Source organism: Microcaecilia unicolor, chromosome 9, assembly GCF_901765095.1.
Source record: "Microcaecilia unicolor chromosome 9, aMicUni1.1, whole genome shotgun sequence".
Taxonomy (NCBI): Eukaryota; Metazoa; Chordata; class Amphibia; order Gymnophiona; family Siphonopidae; genus Microcaecilia; species Microcaecilia unicolor.
Window position 1 is genome coordinate 91,632,852 of NC_044039.1, and position 20,607 is coordinate 91,653,458.

At 42.7% G+C, this 20,607-nt stretch overlaps 1 protein-coding gene across 1 annotated transcript in view; it reads right to left on the reverse strand.

Moving 5' to 3' along the window:
* The window catches only part of C2CD5 (C2 calcium dependent domain containing 5), a 419,591-nt gene that overhangs the window by 316,919 nt on the left and 82,065 nt on the right, over positions 1–20,607 (reverse strand). The window contains exon 4 of the mRNA XM_030214402.1: positions 2,301–2,472. Within this exon, the coding sequence (XP_030070262.1) occupies positions 2,301–2,472 (172 nt within the window). The remainder of the gene's footprint in view (positions 1–2,300; positions 2,473–20,607) is intronic.

A 20,607-nucleotide genomic window follows, 5' to 3' on the forward strand; every position in this document is an offset into this window, starting at 1 on the left:
AAAAACAGAAATACAAGTGCTCAGCATCTTGGAAGGATCCACAAAAAAACAACAGAAGGCAGAGCTGGGGTCATTTAATCCATATCCCAACAGGGGTTCCCTGTTTTGACAAAAGGCTATGTCAGGTGACAAGCCTTCAATGTAATCCATATCTCTTCAGAATAAGCTCCTCTTTCCTCAGAATGTTGCCCAGTTCCTAACAAACCTAAACCTATCATCGCTGCACCATCGTTTCAAACACACACTGCAATTTCAGTGTTCTGCTTGCCTTGGGTCCTGCACATGAAAGGGAAAGGGAAATGGGACTTGATATACCTACCGCCTTTCTGAGATTTTTGCAACTACATTCAAAACGGTTTACATATATTCAGGTACTTATTTTGTACCAGGGGCAATGGAGGGTTAAGTGACTTGCCCAGAGTCACAAGGAGCTGCAGTGGGAATCAAACTCAGCTCCCCAGGATCAAAGTCTACTGCACTAACCACTAGGCTACTCCTACTCTAGAGTAGTCTTTTAAGGAAGCATTCCTGAAAAAACTACTCTAGAGGATCTGGATTTCAGCTTTCTACCTAACAGCCTAAATCTGGTTTCCAGAACCCTCCCTCCTATATTTTCCTATGTCATTGGTACCCACATGTACCTAGACAGCCGGCTCGTCCCCAGCATTGTTTAAAATCTCTTATCTAGGTGGCGCCTGAGGTCTGACACCTTTGTATCAGGAAGGCATGTAACCAAGTGATCTTCACATCTACCACCCACCCAGCTATCTACATGTCTAATGAACAAATCACCAACTAAAATTGACATCCAAACCCTTCCCTCCTGAGCAGATGCCCCTGGAGACATTTCAGTGTGAGAGAATATTGTATCCCCTGGAGTGCAGGACCTGCTTCACCAGGGTGATGCTCTCCTTTTAAGTGACCTGCCTCCTCCAAGGCAGCACAGGAGCTGCCAAGACTGGAGGTGGGACTTCTATACTATGTTTCCTCTATATACCTCTGTCTCCCTCAGATCCTCAAAATCTGTTAATCTAGTCTAAAGAGATCAGCTTTGAGAGCTTGGAGCTCTCTACACCAAGCACATATATATAGCCTCTCGCCAACTGGGAGATAATCATATATGTGAAACTCAATACAGAAGATTAAAATTTAAGGCAGCAGAGATGTTAGACTAATATAAAGAGCTATAAGATTATATGGTATATTGTATGCTTTTATATAGTGTTTGCTTCTCAGCAAATGAAAATAAATTGGTTGGGGCGAATCACTTGTAGATGAAACTACTCTAATGAAAAACCTGCCTTCCTCTTCATTTAATTGAGAAAATGACTATAAATTAAGGAGATGTGCCCGGGGTAGGTGAATCCATTCAGTGAATCCAGACTGCCCCAATTTGATTGCCCCTATCGGACCGACCGTTCACTTGTCTTTTAGATTGTAAGCTCTTTGAGCAGGGACTGTCTCTCTTTGTTAAATTGTACAGCGCTGCGTAACCCTAGTAGCGCTCTAGAAATGTAAAGTAGTAGTAGAAAGAAGACTGAACTAGGCCCTGCTCTGCTACATCCTGGCTATATTTAATGCTCTAGGCTTTAACAGTTAAGTTTTAAACTATGGAAAAAATTTTAGACTATTTTAAAACTAGTTAATAAATACGATTTGCCTTTTATGAATTTCAAACTGTTTTATTTTTAAATCAATAAACCTACAAATTCTCCTCTATCCCAATTTTAAGTTACCAAAGTACAGAGCAAAATAATGTTTACTTACCAGGGAGCCAATGTTCAACTGTTCTATCTTCCTAGCAATACTTTCATTAACACCTAATTCAGTCAATAGCACCGTTTCCTCACCTTCTGGTAAAGAACATAATATACCTTTTTCTTTTTAAGCCAGAAAGCTTAGGCCCTTTTCTGCTATTTCTTGGCTATCTTTTAATGCTCTAGGTTGTAGCAGTTAAGTTTTAAACCATGCTCTACTGTTTGAGTTGTTTTATTCATTTATTACTGGATGTACGTTTTCAATTTAATGAAAAAAATTGTAAACATGTTTTATTTATGTCTTATGTACCACCTTCAAGCCTGAAAGCTACTGAAGCCATATGCATTCAGATACAGTAGGCATTATTGATGTTTAAACTGAAATTTCAGTCCAATAAAAAAAGTATCATCTAATTTTCTTTTTTTTATTTCTAGATATTACCTTTAAAGTGGATTAACACGGCTACCAAACCATTTTACTCAATTAAATTTTTTAAAAATTACAATTCTTACAGTGTATAGAATATATCAAATAAAGCTCACCATGTATTGTATCATAGATTGGAAACCATCCAGAGATAACAGTAGCTGCCTCACTATACAATAAAGGATCAATATCAATGTACACTTTGCCAATGGCATCATTAGCACTATAGGTATCATGATCAAGAACTGTGATCTGCAAGGGTTCATCTTGTAAGTCTTCATCATCCACCTGGAAGCACAAATTCAGTTAGAATCTCAGAATATAAAATCAGCATAGTAATGATAAAAACAGATGAATCCAGGAGAAAAGATATATATAAGCCATGGGTTCTGAAACTTCATATCATCAAAAATTGAACATGATCAAACCTAGTTAATAAAAAGTATGTAAAACTTCATCAGAAAAAACATCAGAACCCATAGAAACAGTGCAGTTAGCTCAGCATGAGACACTCAGGACCACATACTAATATCATACCCACTCTGGTGACCGTTTCATTATACAAAATCCATTTAATATTAAACTTCAAACACTATTCCAAAATATTAAATATACAGACCTTGTAACAATCATATGGTTGTTAAACTGGCAAGATACCAACAGTGGTTATACAACCTGATCTGCACATAAATTTACAAGTTAAAAATGATTTTATTATTCTCTTGGCAAACTGATTATTTTGATGACATTTCTTCTTTCAGTATTTGGGTAAATGAAACATTTTTAAAAGAATTATTACATACAGAAAAATGTATATTTTTCTAGTTATAGCAAACATATCATTCATTAATGGTGAAATCTACTCTCACCTGATAATTCATTTCCCTTGAATCCTGCTAGACGAGTCCAGACTAGAGGGTTATGACCCTTACCAGCAGACAGGGGCAGAGAAAATAAATGAATATTTCCAATCACATCACCAGTATAACAGGTGATACCAGCCAGGATCCTGTCAGTATGCTAATGCCAAAGCTGTTAAGTAATAGTAGAAATAGGTTAAATACTTAAAGGGGAAAAAAAGACATGAATAAATATCCTTCCAGGACACCTCTGCAAAACATGAAACCATCTACAAACCAGTGGGAGGCAAAGAATCCAAATATGTTCCAAAACCCTTCCAGGGTGAGTCTTGGACTAGTCTAGCAAGATTCAAAGAAAGAAAATTATCAGGAAAGAGTACATAGAGTAAATTTCACCTTTCTTATCATCCTGCTAGACCAATCCAAACTAGTTTGCTGTACCAAAGCTTATCCCTCACGGTGGGAGGAAGACAAAACTCCTTCCAAAACAGCCCTGGCAAAGTTACTGTGCCTTCTAGCCCAAACATTAAACCTTATAATGCCTGACTAATGAATGCAGCAGTAACTAAGCTGCTGTCCTACAAATATCCTCTGTAGAAGCTGCTCTGGCTTCCACCCAAGTCATCCATTGCTTGAGTCTCGGTTTAAAGAGCGAAAAACTTGAAGGACTACTTTCTGGTTAAAAATGTACACTGATTTAATTGCCTCCTTGAATTAACATGCTGACTTTGAGTCCACCTGACCCTCACATGTGGGCCACTAAAAAGTGCAAAAAAAAAATCTGATTTCTCAAACAAATTAGTGTCTTACACATAACAGGTGACTGCCATGAGAACATCCAATGATGTTCTCAGGGCAGTCACCTGTTATGTCAAACAGATGACTGCCTAACAGTGATACCCAATCCTCCATTGGTAGACTTCCAGCAAGAAGGAAGAGAAGTCACCTGATTCACAAGAAGCAAATATACCACTTTTGGTAGAAAAAAAAAAAAAAAAAAAAAAAGAGGACCATATGAATGGTAACCACTTCAGCTGAAAAAGAGAGAATGGGATCCCTACAGGAAAGCATCTACAAAGTTGAAATCCTCCTAGCTGAACATATGGCAACCAGAAAAATCATCTTAATAAACATCTCTTTCAAGGAAGTCTGAAAGAAGCTCAAAAGGAGGCCTAGCCAACAATCGCAGCATCAAAATAAGACCCCAATGGGGTACGATCATTCGATAAAAGGAAAACTGTGCCAGACTGCCCGCAAAAAAAAAAAAAATTTACATCTGGCTGGACTACAATACACAATCTATCAATTTTGCCCCTGAAACAAAAGTACTGCCTTGTGTGCCATAAACAAATTAAGAGACAAACCTCACTACAATCTCTTCTGCAAATACAAGAGAATTCAAGGGATATCCAGTTTCCAAGGGGATAGATATATCGAGGAGTGAACTCCAGCACTCACTCTTCAAACCCTCAACTAAGCTAACCTGCTGGCCTTCAACACAGTAGCAATGATAGAGGCTGAAAATCCCTTTCCTTATAAGTGATGATTTTCAAAACTCATTATGTAATCCCAAAGGGATCTGGATCCATAAGCACAGAACCCTGATGAAGAAGCAAAGCCTCTAAATCCAGAGTTATTAGAATTCCAGGGATGAGTGTTTTGCTATCCTGCACATTATTCGAGCTAAAAGTGGACAAGGAGACAACACTTTGGCCAGGGTGCACCAGCACATCCAGCCCAAATGACCCTGGCTCCTTTCTGCAAAGAAAAGCAGACACTTTGCACTCTGACATGTCCCCATGACATTGAAAATGGGAGTTACCCCACCATTCCATTACCAGGTGAAAAGCTAGAGTTTCCATTTTCCTGGACCAACCGATGTCTGTTGAAAAAGGTCTGCCTAAATATTGTCCACTCCTGCAAAATTCACAGGTGACTTAACCAAGAAATCATCCTCTGCACAAGCACAGAGCTCGTCCATCTCCAAGGACCAGTGCACTTCTTATCCCTCCATATTTGTTCACATATGCTACTGCTGTGGTGTTTTTGGACAAGACTTGCACTGCAGAATGTGAAGTAATGTCAACAGAATTTTTCTCACCTCTCAATGACTGATAGGCCAGAAGGTTTCCTGAGCTGACCAATGCCTTTGAACAGACTTCGCAAGGCATTCCAACTGTCCAATCCAGGGGTTCCAGAGGGATGCCTCTCAATAGATGTTATGGCATAGCCCATTAATCCAGCTGCTTCCTGAGAAAAGATGAAAATGGAATGTGAACTTCTGAAAGAGAGGGGACCACTTCAATAGTAAGGCATATTGGAGCAGCTTCATATGTGTCCTTGACCACAGTACTATCTCTACCATCATCACCAAAGAACCAAAAAACTGAAGATAATCACAAGCTCTTCACACTTGCACTGCACAAAAGGAACATAACTGATACAGAATCTTGTGTGCTAATTCAAGTGAGAAATACCATTCCTACTCAAGTGTCAACACAGACCCCAACATACTTGAGTACCTGGAAGGGAACCAGACAACTTCTGGTGAAGTCCCCAACCCAACCAAGGCACAGCAAGAAAGACTACTGAGCAGGATTCTTGGAAAGTTATGGCCAGAGAACTGGCTCAGATAAGGCAATTGTCAAAGACTGAATTTGAATCCCCTTGTACAAGAATGCTGCAATTACCACCTTCATTTGGATGGAGCTCTGAACTGATAATGTTCCCCTAGCACACAAAATCTCAGGTATCACTTGTGAGCTTCCCTAATGGGAATGTGAAAGTATACTTTGGGTAAGTTGAGAGAATTCAGGAATTCACCTGGTTTGATCGAAGATATCACCAGTTTGAAAATGGAGATCCCCAAAAGCAGAACTGGCTCACTTCACATTCCATATGGGCTGAAAGTATCTCCTTTATTTGAGACAATTAAATGGAATACAAGGCTTAACCCTGCTCTTGAAGGGGAACCCTTATCTTAATATTCAACCCCCAGCGAGACACCATAAAGGTGTATGAGACAGGACAAGCAAACTCAAGCACATGACCATTCCGAATCCTTTCTAAAGACTCACTGATCTGAAATGATAAGGGCACACCACTCAAACCTTCATTTCCATAGAAAAGACCTGCTGACCTTCACTGGGGACCTCTTTGGGGAAGTGGGTGGAGGGAAGCAGGTGCCACTCCTTGATCTCTTAGCTCTGTGATAGGAATGTCCATAGAGGAATAAGTACCCATAGAGATCTGGGAATGTTGCCAATCCTTGGTACTGTATTTACCAACTGACACCTTACTGGAGCGGGACCAGTCTTTCCCTGGAGTCTAGACTTATCCAAATCTTTAACCAACTTTTCAAGATCCTCCCCAAAAAGCAGATGAAAAGTTTAAATGAGTCCTAGAGGCAGAATAAGCTGACCAATTCCACAACCTTAACCAGTGACGGGCCACTACCAGAGAGGCAGCCAACCTGAAGTGAATCAAGTCAGACATCAGCCACTAAAGCAGCCCCCGACTCCAAAAGAGCTACCTCCAACAAAACTGGAAACTGCTGAATCCAGCGTACCGCTGCCCAAGCTACATTACCTCCACAGATGTCAAGCACTGCAGAGCTAAAAACTTGTTTCAGCAGCAGCAGCTCTACCATCCTGTCATGAGCATCCTTAAAAGAAGAACTTTCTTCAATTGGAATTGTGGTTCCTTTGGTTACACCCACCAACATTAAGGCATCCATTTTTGGGTCACAAGAACATAAGCATTACCATACTGGGACAGAACAAAGGTCCATCAAGCCCAGTATCCTGTTTCCAACAGTGGGTAATACAGGTCAACAATACCTGGCAAGATCCCAAAACAGATTTTATGCTGCTCATCCTAGAAATAAGATGTGTTTTCCAAATAACATCTTCATAATGGATTATGGACTTTTCTTTTAGGAAATAATAAGTTTTTTAAAACCTTACTAAGCTAACTGCTTTTACCACATTCTCTGGCAAGAAATTCTAGAGTTTAATTACACGTTGAGTGAAGAAATATTTTCTCCAATTTGGATAGGATTTCTTGTTTGTTTTATGATTGTTTGTGTATTTACATACATACATAATTGTGTGCCCCTAGCCCTTGTATTTTTGGAAAGAGTAAAAAGAGATTCGTGTCTATCCATTCCACTCTACTCAGTATTTTATAGGCTTCAATCATATCTCCTGTCAGCCATCTCTTCTCCAAGCTGACCAGCACTAGCCTCTTTAGCCTTTCCTCATAGGGAAATCATCCCATCTCCTTTATGATTTTCATCGCCCTTCTGTGTACCTTTTCTAATTCCACTATATCTTTTTTGATATGTGGTGACCGGAACTGCACACAATTTTCGAGGTGAGGTCGCATCATGGAGTGATACAAAAGCATAATATTCTCAGTTTTGTTCTCCATTCCTCTCCTAATAATTCCTAACATTCTATTTGCTTTCTTAGCTGCCACTGCACACTGAGCAAAGGGTTTCAACATATCATCAACAATGGCACCTAGATCCTTGTCCTGGGCAGTGACTCCTAATCTTCAGCTTTGCATCACGTAGCTGTAGTTTGAGTTCCTCTTTCCTACATGTCTCACTTTGCACTTGCTCCCATTAGTTTTCAACATTTTTTTAAATATAAAAGCAAGAATATGTTTTATCCACAGTCAATCACTTTCTTAGACCACAATAAAAAGAAAAAAGCAGGGGGGGGAGCTTTATAAATGAGGAGATATTTATATAGTAACACCAATTTAAGTAAAATGGCCTGGTCAGTTCACATCTTAATCAGAAATCTTATTCTCTAAACCTCTTGATTATCTGGAATCTTTTTACTATCTAAGAAAACTTGAAGCTGATCCGGTTCAAAAAAAGACATATTTTAGAGTCTGGGATCCAAGATGGCGTTTTGAATCTGAAACGGAGCAGTAGCATTTTTCCTCTCTCTTTACCTTGATAATGCTGAAGCGCAGAGGGAAGCAGGCAGCCGCGGGGATTCCAGGCAGACTTCCTCCTGTGGCGGCTGGCTCAATTGTGCCATTTTTGCAAGGCTCCACAATGTCTCAACGATCGGAGGGCAGCACGCTGATGTTGGCGGGGGTGAGTGGAGACCCGGAGACCACATCTGTGCTCAATGTGACCTTAAGCCCTGACCAGAGAGCTCCTCCCCCGCAGCCCCGGACCACAAGCTCTCCGGCGAAGGCGGCGTCTTCTCTGGGCCTGGGAAGGGAAGCAGAGAAAGAACGCCTGGATCCCCTAGTTCAAGCGCCGGTAAGCAATGGAGCTGGAAAGGAGTCTAGCTCCACAGGTGTGGTGGAGGGAGTAACTAATGCTGCGGAAGACCATTTGGCGACAAGACAAACTGCTTCAACTGACGAGGTACAGATATCGCCTATTTTTACCTTTTTAGAGGATAAACCAACTGAAGTTACATTGGACAGTTTGTGGGCTTTAATTGTGAACCTGGGAAAGTCTTTATGTCCTCAAATGCAAACTTTGAATATACGAATAACTAAATTAGAGGAGAAAATGGAGATAGCCGAAACGGAGCTGAAACAAACTGTTAATAAAATTGAAGTTCAAACAACAGACATTGTCCAAGTTCAAAATACCCAGTCTACAATAATAAAAGATACAGTTAATATGAGACGGAAGATTGAGAATTTGGAGAATGCTTTAAGAATTAATAATTTAAGATTTTTGAATTTCCCAAGGTCCCCTTTAGGGACTCCTAGGGAAATGTTACAACGATATATAAAAGAGATATTAGGGGCTACGGATGAAACTATACCTCCATTCTCCCAGGTATATTATCTACCATTTAAACCTATATTGGATCAAACTAATATTGCACAAGAGGAATTACTCTTGGATGTATCAGCTATTTTGGAGTCTTCGGACACAGAAAGAATTTATCCATCTACATTATTAGCAACAGTGGCTTTGACTATAGACAAAGTTTGGATCATGAAAAAATTCTTTAAAAATAAGGATAAGGAATTTTTGGGACAAAAAAATAAGTATTTTCCCAGATGTGACAAGAGAAACCCAAAAAAGGCGTTGACAGTTCTTATTGTTAAAAACAGGAGTGCTTCAGATTAGAGCAACCTTTTTTCTTCATTACCCATGCAAATGTGTGATAAAATACAAGTCAGAAAAATATGTTTTCTTTGAGCCTAGGCATTTAACAGAATTTCTTATAGCCAAAAAATCAGTGAGCTCTGTTTAAAGTAATGCATTGTTAACTTCAGATTCTTTATTTCCTTTAACCTGTTTTTAAGAATTTATTCCATGTGTGTTAATATTGGATCCAAAATGAGGACTTGAGTGTATCTATTCTTCTGTTTTCTTTATTATATAATTTAATTTTTTCCTTGAAGTTTTACAAAATAGAATACCTTTCTGTACAAGTGGTTACTTGATTGACAATTGAAATTTCAACAAAAAACAAAATTAAAAAAAACAAAACGAGACATATTTTATCCCCAACAACTTTATCAGGCATTTACATGGATATACTAAAGAAAATGTTGCCCCCAGATTTTTTTGTTTCTTCTCTCAGAGCCAAAAATCTCTTTCTTCTATCCTGTGTTGGTTTCGTGACGTCATGGAAGAGCCAAATCCTCTGTCCACACCCAAGATCCCTAACAGTGAGACCTATATTAACATTGAAAGCCTATCTGTACCCTACCCAACTACATCCCCACTCCCCCACCCCCCAAACCTCCCCTCCCCTATCTTACCCCACCCCCCCAAGAACCTTAGGGAACCAGAATTTAACAAGGTAAGACGCTCACCCTTCATTAAGGAGTAGGCTGCGACCTCTAGGGCTTAGGATTTGCAGATAAGGACCCCAAATCGCCAGAAAAGTGGTTCTCTTCCTCTGTGAAAACCTAGAATCTCCAGCCTCCCAAGATACCAACAACTGCAGCTGGTTCCTCTAGTGCCAATATGCCGGAGGATCTTTAACAGTCCAGTACTGTAAGATACATTTCCTAGCTAATAGGCACATCTTGCGGAGCAACAGTGTCTCAAAATGATTTTTTACCTCTAAAGGCACCCGGAATATCCAAGAGTAATTGTTCTACCGTTCCCAAAACAGAAATCCCCAGCTGCCGTTGCCAAAAACATCGGATTTGAGTCCAGAACCTCCCCAAAGTTGGGCAACTCCAAAACATATGTAGCAGAGTACCCGGGCTCCTCTCACACTTAAAGACATTCTGGGCCTTTAGTCCCTCCCATATGCACCTGTTGAGATGACGCCACATACCCTCTATAAATACATCGATACGCACATTCCCTCAATCAGGCATCTGACACTAAAAGAGGTATTCTTGCTACTGATTTGGATATATCCCACGACACCACTGATAAGCCCAGCTCCCTCTCCCAAGCTCTTTTCAAGGGCTCATAGTCCATGGGGGGTTGCCACTTAGTTAGTGCCTTAAAGAGCAGCGAGATGGTGATCTTTCCCACTCCAATAGACTGAAAGAAGCCTTGTAACTTACTCCCCAGCAGAGTTCTCAGAGGGTCCCCAGGCAAGGAAGCAACATAATGTCTCACCTGCCGTATAGCAAATCTATTACCCCAGGAATCTCCAACCCGGCCCACCAATTCCTCAGCTGAGAGGGGCTGCCCATCCTCGCTCACCAGATGTGCAAGACGTGTAATCCCCCACTGAGCCCACTCAACAAAGTGATGACCAGACAGCCCAGGTAGAAATTCACAATTACCACATATGGTAAGCTGATCTGTCACAACCGGGTCTCCACTGAAGTGTCGGATAAGCACTCCCCACACCTCTTGGAGCGGCCGCAACATCACATTTGTACGTAAGCCCCCAAGAAGTTGTCGTGTTTTGTGATGTAATAATGAAAAGAACTGATAGGGTGCAAAATATGAGGTCTCTAAGACTGTAGGGGTATACATCTGAATGTCTAAACACCAATCTCCTAAATGTCGTAACTGGCATGCCTGATTATAGAGCGCTAAGTCTGGCATACCTACCCCTCCCTCGACTCCAGCCTCCTATTAAATGCGAGAAGCGAATTCTAGGTTTCTTACCCCTCCAACAAAACTTCGACATTAATCTGTAGAAGCTCTTCAGCTCTTTACGACGCAGCCAGAGTGGCGCTATGTGTAAAACATAAAGCCACTTGGGAAATAGCACCATTTTAACCAAGTTCACTCTGCCCAATAATGATAACGGCAAATCCTGCCAGCCTTGCAGCACGCTTCTGGTCTCCTCCAACAACCAGGTGACATTAAGGTCATATAGTGTTAATGTGTTCATAGGTAAGAAGATTCCTAAGTATTTAAAAGAGTTATGTGTTCTCCTCAAAGGAAAATCACCCCTCCAGCAACTCTAAACCTCCTCCGAAGAAATAGCCTCCGATTTCCCTAAATTCAAACGTAGACCCACATAGTCCCCATATTCTGAAAAGATCTCCAGTAAGGCCGCTAAAGACTCCCGCGGATTCGTTAAATGGACCAGAATGTCATCGGCGAAGGCCGCCACTTTAAAAACCTCCCTTCCTATCTCCACCCTTGCCACCGCCGGATGTTCCTCGATATCTCTTAATAATGGGTCCAATGTCAACACGAATAAAAGAGGCGATAAAGGACAACCCTGTCGGGTTTCCCGGCTTATCTCAAAATCCTCTGTTTTGATCTCATTAACCGATACTCTAGCCTTCGGATTCACGTATAAAGCTTTTATCCCTGATAGAAATGTACCCAAGAACCCATACTTCTGCAGTACTGCATATAAAAAACTCCAATACACTCGATCAAGAAAGCTTTCTCAGCGTCGAACCTTACCAAGAGGGAATCTATATATTCCCCCGATGCCTGGCTTCTAATGATGTCAAAACCTTCAGAACGTTTGTGGAGGAGTGGCCTAGTGGTTAGGGTGGTGGACTTTGGTCCTGGGGAACTGAGGAACTGAGTTCGATTCCCACTTCAGGCACAGGCAGCTCCTTGTGACTCTGGGCAAGTCACTTAACCCTCCATTGCCCCATGTAAGCCGCATTGAGCCTGCCATGAGTGAGAAAGCGCGGGGTACAAATGTAACAAAAAAAACAACAACAATCGTCCGTTCTCTCACAAATCCTAATTGAGAATCCTGTATTAGTTTTGGCAAAACTCTCACTAATCTATTTGCCATAATCTTAGCCATCAGTTTCACCTCATAATTTAACAACGAAATAGGCCTGTTTCGGCTAATTCTGGATCTTTCCCCCTCTTTGGAATCACAATGATACAGGCAGTGTTCAAAGCAGGAGGCAGCTGTTCCTTATCTACTAAGACATTAAACATATTTGTCAATGGTTCTACTATCTCCTCCCCCATTATTTTATAAAATTCCGCCCTATAACCATCCACCCCCGGTGCCTTAGCCAACACGCTTTGATTAATAGCTAAGAGTACCTCCTCTGCTGTTATAGGACAATTAAGCCGCTGCTCATCTCGCAGTGAAATCACCGGCAGCCTAATTTGATTCAGATTGAGATCCCCCGATAAGCCTTCTTCTTGTGGAGCCTCATACAGCCATTTATAATAATTATAAAATATCTCACTGATATCACGATCCGTTTGAACTCGGTCTCCCTGGCTCATCTTCATAGCTAAGATCCTAGCCCTGCCTTGCTTAGCCACTACAAGATGTGCCATCAGCCGACCCCCTTTATTTCCATGCTTATAGAGTTGGTATCTATAATAAATCTGAGACTTCAAGGCCCTTTGAAGGAGTTCGTTTAGTGCCGTTTGTAGAGTCAATAATTACTGTCTATTCGCCAAGGAGGGTATCTGACCGTACCATCTCCTAGCGGTCTCTAGCCTTACGTTTATGTGACATATAGCTAATGATCTCACCGCGTAGCACTGCCTTAGCCACCTCCCAATACAGTACCCAGTCTCCTACATGCCCTTCATTATGAAGCTTATAATCCTGCCAACACTTATGAATTGAAGCCTTAAGTACCTGATACCGATATAGCTCTATTGGAAATACCCATCACCATTTTGTTCCCCTCACCTCCTTTTGCGACCAGCTCATTTCCACCCAGGCATGATCAGAAATAAGTTCCCATAGCAGATTGTGCAACTGACCCAAACAATTGATCTGAAATCAGCAAGTAATCAATACGAGCTTGTGTACCATGTGCCCTGGAAAGATGCGTATAATCATTCTCCTGAGGGTGAAGTATCCGCCAAACATCCACTAGCCCCACCTGGTGGCAAAGATTAGGCAGCCCTCGAGCCTCCTGTCTAAGATCGTTCCTCCGAGACCCTGTGCTATCTACCAAAGGGTCCATCACCATGTTGAAATCCCCTCCTACTATTATGGGCAAGGGAGCCCCCGCTAACACTTTTGACGTGATCATCCTATAAAATTTCCGGATATATTGGTTGAGGGCATACACATTCCCCAACAAATTTTTTGGCATTTAATACTAGCCTCACATAGCAGGAATTTCCCTCCCGGGTCAACAAAACACAAGTCTAACTTATCTACTGCTCCTATCCTAAACAAAATGGCAACCCCCCCTTTTTTCCCCCTGGGCTACTGCGGACACACACTCCCCCACCCACCAGGTTCGTAGTTTAGCATGTTCAGAAGTTGATAAATGGGTTTCCTGAAGTAAGGCAATGTCTACTTTGTGTCTTTGCAGGTGCTGCAAAATCTTAGTTCGTTTAATAGGAGATGTGATGCCTCCTACGTTCCATGTAACCACTTTCAGAGTCCCATATTCATATATGATTTAATCACACCAGATGTATACCATTCCTGCAATAGAGAAAGGCGTCCCAGCCACCCCCCCCCCCTTCCAGCCACCCTAGTGAACTTCCATTTCTCCCACCTAAAACCATCCATCATAGTCCCCCAGGTTCCTGTCACGCCCCATCCCCAAACCCCTCCTCTCCCTCCCCACCTAACCCTACCCAACCCCACTATCCCCAAACTCCCCCTTGTAACCCCCAAGTCTCTATACGAGACCATCACGCTTAACACCACTCACCCCCAACCCCTCTTTTAAACAGAACTCAATAACATCCTCACTTTCCCAATGGCTCCCCAACTGTTCAGACAGCAATATGTCCATTTGTCAGATTCAAAAAAAAAAAAACACCCTCTCAGCACAGCTCCCGTGTAGCCTCCTCACAGCCTGCTACCAGCAAAAGCCTCGAGAACTTATACATGTTATTCCCAGATTATGGACCAATCCAGCTGCATCAAATATCAATCTTAACTCCAAAGGCAAAGGGACTGGTGGAAATTCTACCCTAGCTTGACAATGCTTGCACCCTTGATGGCCACAGCAGACATCTAAATTACATACGCGTATTCACACTCTGCGATAAACACCAGAGAAGGCCTCAGATTGTCTGCTCAGGGCTACTACCAGTTCTGCACCACTGCCCAGAATTTTGCAGACCCCCCAAATTGAGTCGGGCCTCCACAGGAGGCCAAATAGGATATATGCTGGTGTGATCCACTTAGAACATCAAATTTTGTAAAATCTACTACAGCTAAAATGTCCAAATCTTGTACCTCGTAGTCTCCACAGATATCCCTTAGTCACCATGCCGACCTCCCGATCATCTAGGCTCCACCAAGCTCAAAAAGGCTTGCGCTTGCTCTACTGTGGTATAGATCTTCGTGTCCGCCTTATAGGTTACTCTTAGTTTAGCCGGGTATTGTAAAATAAATCGAATTTTCATGGCAATGAGTCTTGTACATTGTAAAGAATATGTGGAGAATAGTAGAGAGCAGGAAGAAAAGGGGGGAGAACAACCCTGCAAACCCCAAAAAGCCCCAGAGGAGTCTCGCCCTTACAGGCAGATTTTCCCCAGGAGAAGACTTCAAATTAGAAACTACAACTCCCAGCATCCACCTTGGGTACAAGGGAGACAAACCAGGGCGTACTCCCATGAGGCGCCAAAAGGGGGCTGCCAGGGAAGGAGAAATACTAATTCTACAACCTGGGGGAGGGGGAGGTGGAACAGGTGGGAAAAGGTTAATGAGGAAAAGGAGAAGCAGCTGGGAGAAAAAGGGTAGGGCGAAGAGAGCATGGACTGGGCTCCTGAGAAGGAGGAGAGGGAAGGGGGACCTTGGGAGATGGAGGTAACCGCCCAGGAGCAGGCCCTGGAGGAGCCCATGGACATTTCTGCCCTGGCCCAGAGGAGCGCATAGAAGTAAGAAGGGCCCTGGAAAAGAGAGGATCCGGGCCAAAGAAAGAGGGGTCAAAGCGGGAGGAGGTCAGGTGAGAAAGAGAGACTGACCAAGAGGGAGGGACCCCAGGCTTTGAGTCCACACTTGGCTACATGAACTGTGGATTTAAAAGCCAAGCTATATTGAACTGTTTTGAGAGCTTGGCTACATGAACTGTGGATTTAAAAGCCAAGTTATATTGAACTGTTTTGAGAGCTTGGCTACATGAACTGTGGATTTAAAAGCCAAGTTATATTGAACTGTTTTGAGAGCTTGGCTACATGAACTTTGGATTTAAAAGCCAAAGTATATTGAACTGTTTTGAGAGCTTGGTTACAGGAACTGTGGATTTAAAGCCAAGTTATATTGAGCTGTTTTGGGCCAGCCGTACTTGCCGGAACTAGGCTTAGGGGAACCCGGCTGTAGGGGGGGCAGTGTTCTGATAAACCTGACCGGCCCGAAAAGGGTTTCTTGACGGGTCCGCTGCTTCTCCCAAGACTAAGGGGGAAGAGGGGAATCAGCGGCGGAAGCCCGGGCTGTGTTCTACCAAGCTGAAGGATAAAAATAAAAGGAAAAAGTTATTGTTTGATCCTGTGGTTTTCCTGTTTTTTTTTTGGAGAAGAAGTGGATGATAGAGGAGGCTGAGAAAGGCGAATAGTCCCAGAGGCGGAGAGACGCTCAGCACCTTTACAACATATAGGTGAGAATTTCCTCCTCTGCATCGCCACTGCTGCTGAATAGTCCTGGAAACACAAATTTTTTTTTATTTTCATAGCGCAGCTCCTGGTCTCTTCTCAAGGCCTGCAGTATAGCCTCCTTATGGGCAAAGTTTAATTAACGGCAAATCACCACTCGTGGGCGTGCGTTCTCTGGGTGCTTGGGGCCCACTCGATGCGCTCTTTCCACCCGGGGAGCATCTAGGTCTGCTGGGAGTTGTAGTTGTTCTTGCAGCCACTTTTCTAGGAACATCCATAGTCCATTGCCCTCCAACGCCTCTGGCAACCCCACAAATCTTAAGTTGTTCCTCCTTGATCTATTTTCAAGATCTTCGAGCTTCTTTTCATAGCCCTCTACCAAAGTTTTTAGCCTGATATTTTCCTCCTCCATCTTCTGTACTCTGTCCTCCAGGGCTCCCTGGCGCTGCTGAAATTCCACCAAATCTTTATTGAGCTGCCCCAAATGCTCCTGGACCTGGACTAACTTGCTATCGATGGGACCCAGTCTTCTATCCAGCAAAGGCTCCATGGTGCTCATCACCTCTGTCGCTACCTCTACCATCCACGCCGAGCTTAAGGTGTTTGCGGCCGGGCTCGCCAGAGCCGCCATTTTATCTTCGCCGGCTCGTGCCTTCTCCTTCTCTCTTTGGACTCCTTTCGCCGCCATGGAGTCTATAATTGGTAAACTGAAATGCTGCACCTTTAAATCAAACGATGGCGACTTGAAAGTCTCGTTGTGAGCTTAAAATCGCCGATTTTGAGGGGTTAGCGGGTAAGCTGGCAGGTGTGGAGTTTTCAATAGCCGTTCCTGATCATGGCGTCACGTGACTCACTTAAATCTAATCTTAAAACTCTAGTTTGATATAAAAGAATCAATCCAGCACAACACATCACCACATAGTCCAAACTGGTTGCATAGTCCCAAACCATCTGTTTCGAACTGTTTCTACACATCCAGTACGTAAGCTAAGATCCCATCAGCCCATCTCAGGTCAATGAGACCAAGCTTGTGGGTCACATGGCAATAGCAGTGAAAGTGATCAGTTAACTAATTGACCCCTGAAGCAGGCGGTTATCTCCTAAGAAACACGGCCCCATGTCAGGTCCTGTGTTGGTGCCTCAATAAAGACTTGTTTCCTGGATACTCCCCTCCTACATCTTGTAATAACCTCACCTATGTCAAAGCCTGCACTGAGATTAAAATAACCTTCTTCCCTTTGTCTCTTCAAAAATAAATATCATCCAAGAGATCAGTCAACATAGTACCGGAGCCTTTCCTAAACTCATGCAAACTCACATCTAATAACTCAAACTCTTCTAAAAATACTTACCCAATTGAACCACCATTTTCTTCTCTAAAAGCATGCCCACCACATGCAGATCTAAAATTGGCCTGAAATTTTCACCCTTCTTTCTTTAAAATGGTGTAACAACTGCTTTCTTAAGACATGAAGGAACACATCCTTGTACATCTTTTAAACAAGGCAGGAACCAGATCAAAAAGTGCATAAGACCATCTCAAAGATGATACCAGTTCTCTCACCCTATCAAACATGATAGGTTTTCTGAAAGGATGATGATAATATAGTAGTCTGTTTCTCAGTTTCATGAAATGAGCCACTTGTTGGGAGTTTATATTTCATATTCACAATTTATTCATCCACAATTTTAAATTCACACTTTGTTCATCAATTTGGAACCCCTGAGGACCAAATTTGGGACTTCCCATTCTGCAAAAACCATCTATGGCACAGCTCTTGTGAAGCAGAAAGCGAAGTTATTCACCTGTAGCAAGTGTTCTCCGAGGACAGGACACACATTCTCACGTATTGGCGTCATCCAAAAATGTCCAGCATTAGAACATCCTCAGCTTCTGTTTTAGAAGCTTTTGGGAGTTCTACCATGTATGTGCACCCTCTTGCCCACATGGTAGAGGCCGTCCGAATTTTGGTTTCAGGTGAAAATAATTGTGCATTTTCGGCTGAAAAATGAAACTCACTCCTCCCTCCTTTGCAATCACTCCTGTAGGCCCCTCCCAGGGCCTACCTTAAGAAAGCCTGGTGTTCCAGTGATGTCTTTGGGGGAAGGAACAAACCCCACTCATTCCTGCCCCATGCCACTGCTCCATCACAATGGCTGCAGAGACTGCCGCGGGAGGTCCCGGCAGCCATTTTGCAATTGGAACTAGTATAGGCCTGAGTCTGTGCTGGTTCTAATTGGAAAATGGCTGCCAGGACCTCCCACAGGAGTCTCACGAGGCTTCCGCGGGAGGTCCCAGCTGCCAATGGAAGGTGCAGCAGCACAGGGCAGCAACTAGTGAGGTTTGTTCCTGCCCCAAGACACCGCTAGACCAACAAGCCTTCCTAAGGAAAGGGGGGGAAGTGATCGTGGAGAAGCTCAGGAGGAGAATTTTTTGGATTGGGTGTGGAGGAGGGAGTAGGGGGGAGTTTTGTTTACAGTTTTGATTTCTACCTAAACCAAATGGCCAATTTCGGTCACAGATTCGGTTTCAGCAGAAACCGAAGATCCTGGTTTGGTTGGGCTTTACTGCATGGGACCAGCCAGCCTATTAGAAAGCTAATAAAATACAACTCCTAGGGGAGGAGAGCAGGATGCAAGCACAGAATTACTCTGTTGAGATAAAATCTTGTGTAAGGTGGATCAGCTACTAGAGCCTAGAGCAGGTTACTCTGCAGGCTGAAGTGACCACCACCAAGAACAAAACCTTCCAGGTCAGAAACTTCAGATGGAAGGAACCAAGAAGCTCAAATGGAGCTTTTGTGAGCTGGGTGAGAATGACATTGAGATCTCATGACACTATGGGAGGTTTGACAGGGGGCTTGATTAACAGCAAACCTCTAAAAAGTCAAACAACTGGAGACTATATTGAGATAGGCTTGTCTTCGACACAATAGGTGCCAAATTGCACTGAGGTTGGACCGCTAGATGACCAAGGAGTAAAAGGGACGATCAGGGAAGACAAAGCCATAGCAGAGAGATTAAATGAATTCTTTGCTTCGGTCTTCACTGAGGAAGATTTGGATGGGATACCAGTGCCGGAAATGGCATTCGAACGGAAGAGTCGGAGAAACAATGAATTCTGGAGGATGTAATGGGGCAGTTCTACAAACTGAAGAGCAGCAAATCTCCTGGACCGGATGGTATTCATCCTAGAGTACTGATAGAACTGAAAAATGAGCTTGCGGAGCTATTGTTAGAAATATGCAATTTATCCTTAAAATCGAGCGTGGTATCGGACGATTGGAGGGTGGCCAATTGAAAAAGGTTCCAGAGGAGATCCAGGAAATTATAGAGCAGTGAGTCTGACATCAGTGACGGGCAAAATGGTAGAGACTATTATTAAGAACAAAATTACAGTGCATATTCAAAAACATGGATTAATGAGACAAAGTCAACATGGATTTAGTGAAGGGAAACCTTGCATCACCAATCTACTACATTTCTTTGAAGGGGTGAACAAACATGCGGATAAAGGTGAGCTGGTTGATATTGAATCTGGATTTTCAGAACGTGTTTGACAAAGTACCTCATGAGAGACTCCAGAGGAAATTGGTGAGTCATGGGATAGGAGGTAGTGTTCTATTGTGGATTAAAAACTGGTTAAAGGATAGAAAACAGAGAGTAGGGTGAAATGGTCAATATTCTCAATGGAGAAGGTTAGTTAGTCCCCAGGGGTCTGTGCTGGGACCACTGCTTTTTAACATATTTATAAATGACATACAGATGGGAGTAACTAGTGAGGTAATTAAATTTGCTGATGACACAAAGTTATTCAAAGTCGTTAAATCGCGGGAGGATTGTGAAAAATTACAAGAGGACCTGACAAGACTGGGAGACTGGGCATCTAAATGGCAGATGACGTTTAATGTGAGCAAGTGCAAAGTGATGCATGTGGGGAAAAAGAACCCGAATTATAGCTACGTCATGCAAGGTTCCACGTTAGGAGTCACCCACCAAGAAAGGGATCTAGGTGTCATCATTGATGATACGTTGAAACCTTCTGATCAGTGTGCTGCTGCGGCTAAGAAAGCAAATAGAATGTTAGGTATTATTAGGAAAGGAATGGAAAACAAAAATGAGAATGTTATAATGCCTTTGTATCACTCCATGGTGCAACCACACCTCGAACATTGTGTTCAATTCTGGTCGCCGCATCTCAAAAAAGATAATAGTGGAATTAGAAAAGTTGCAGAGAAGGGCGACGAAAATGATAAAAGGGATGGGACGACTTCCCTATGAAAAAAAGGCTAAAGCGGCTAGGGCTCTTCAGCTTGAAGAAAAGGTGGCTGAGGGGAGATATGATAGAGGTCTATAAAATAATGAGTGGAGTTGAATGCTTAGATGAGAAGCGCCTGTTTAGACTTTCCAAAAATACTAGGACTAGGGGGCATGCGATGAAGCTACAATGTAGCAAATTTAAAACGAATCTGAGAAAATTTTTCTTCACTCAACGTGTAATTATAGACCGGTGAGTCTGACGTCGGTGCCGGGCAAAATGGTAGAAACTATTATTAAGAACAAAATTACCATCCTTTGCAACTCAAATCTGCCCGCAGTCGCAAATCTAAAGCTTGGTTCACTCAAGACCTGAAAGCCCTA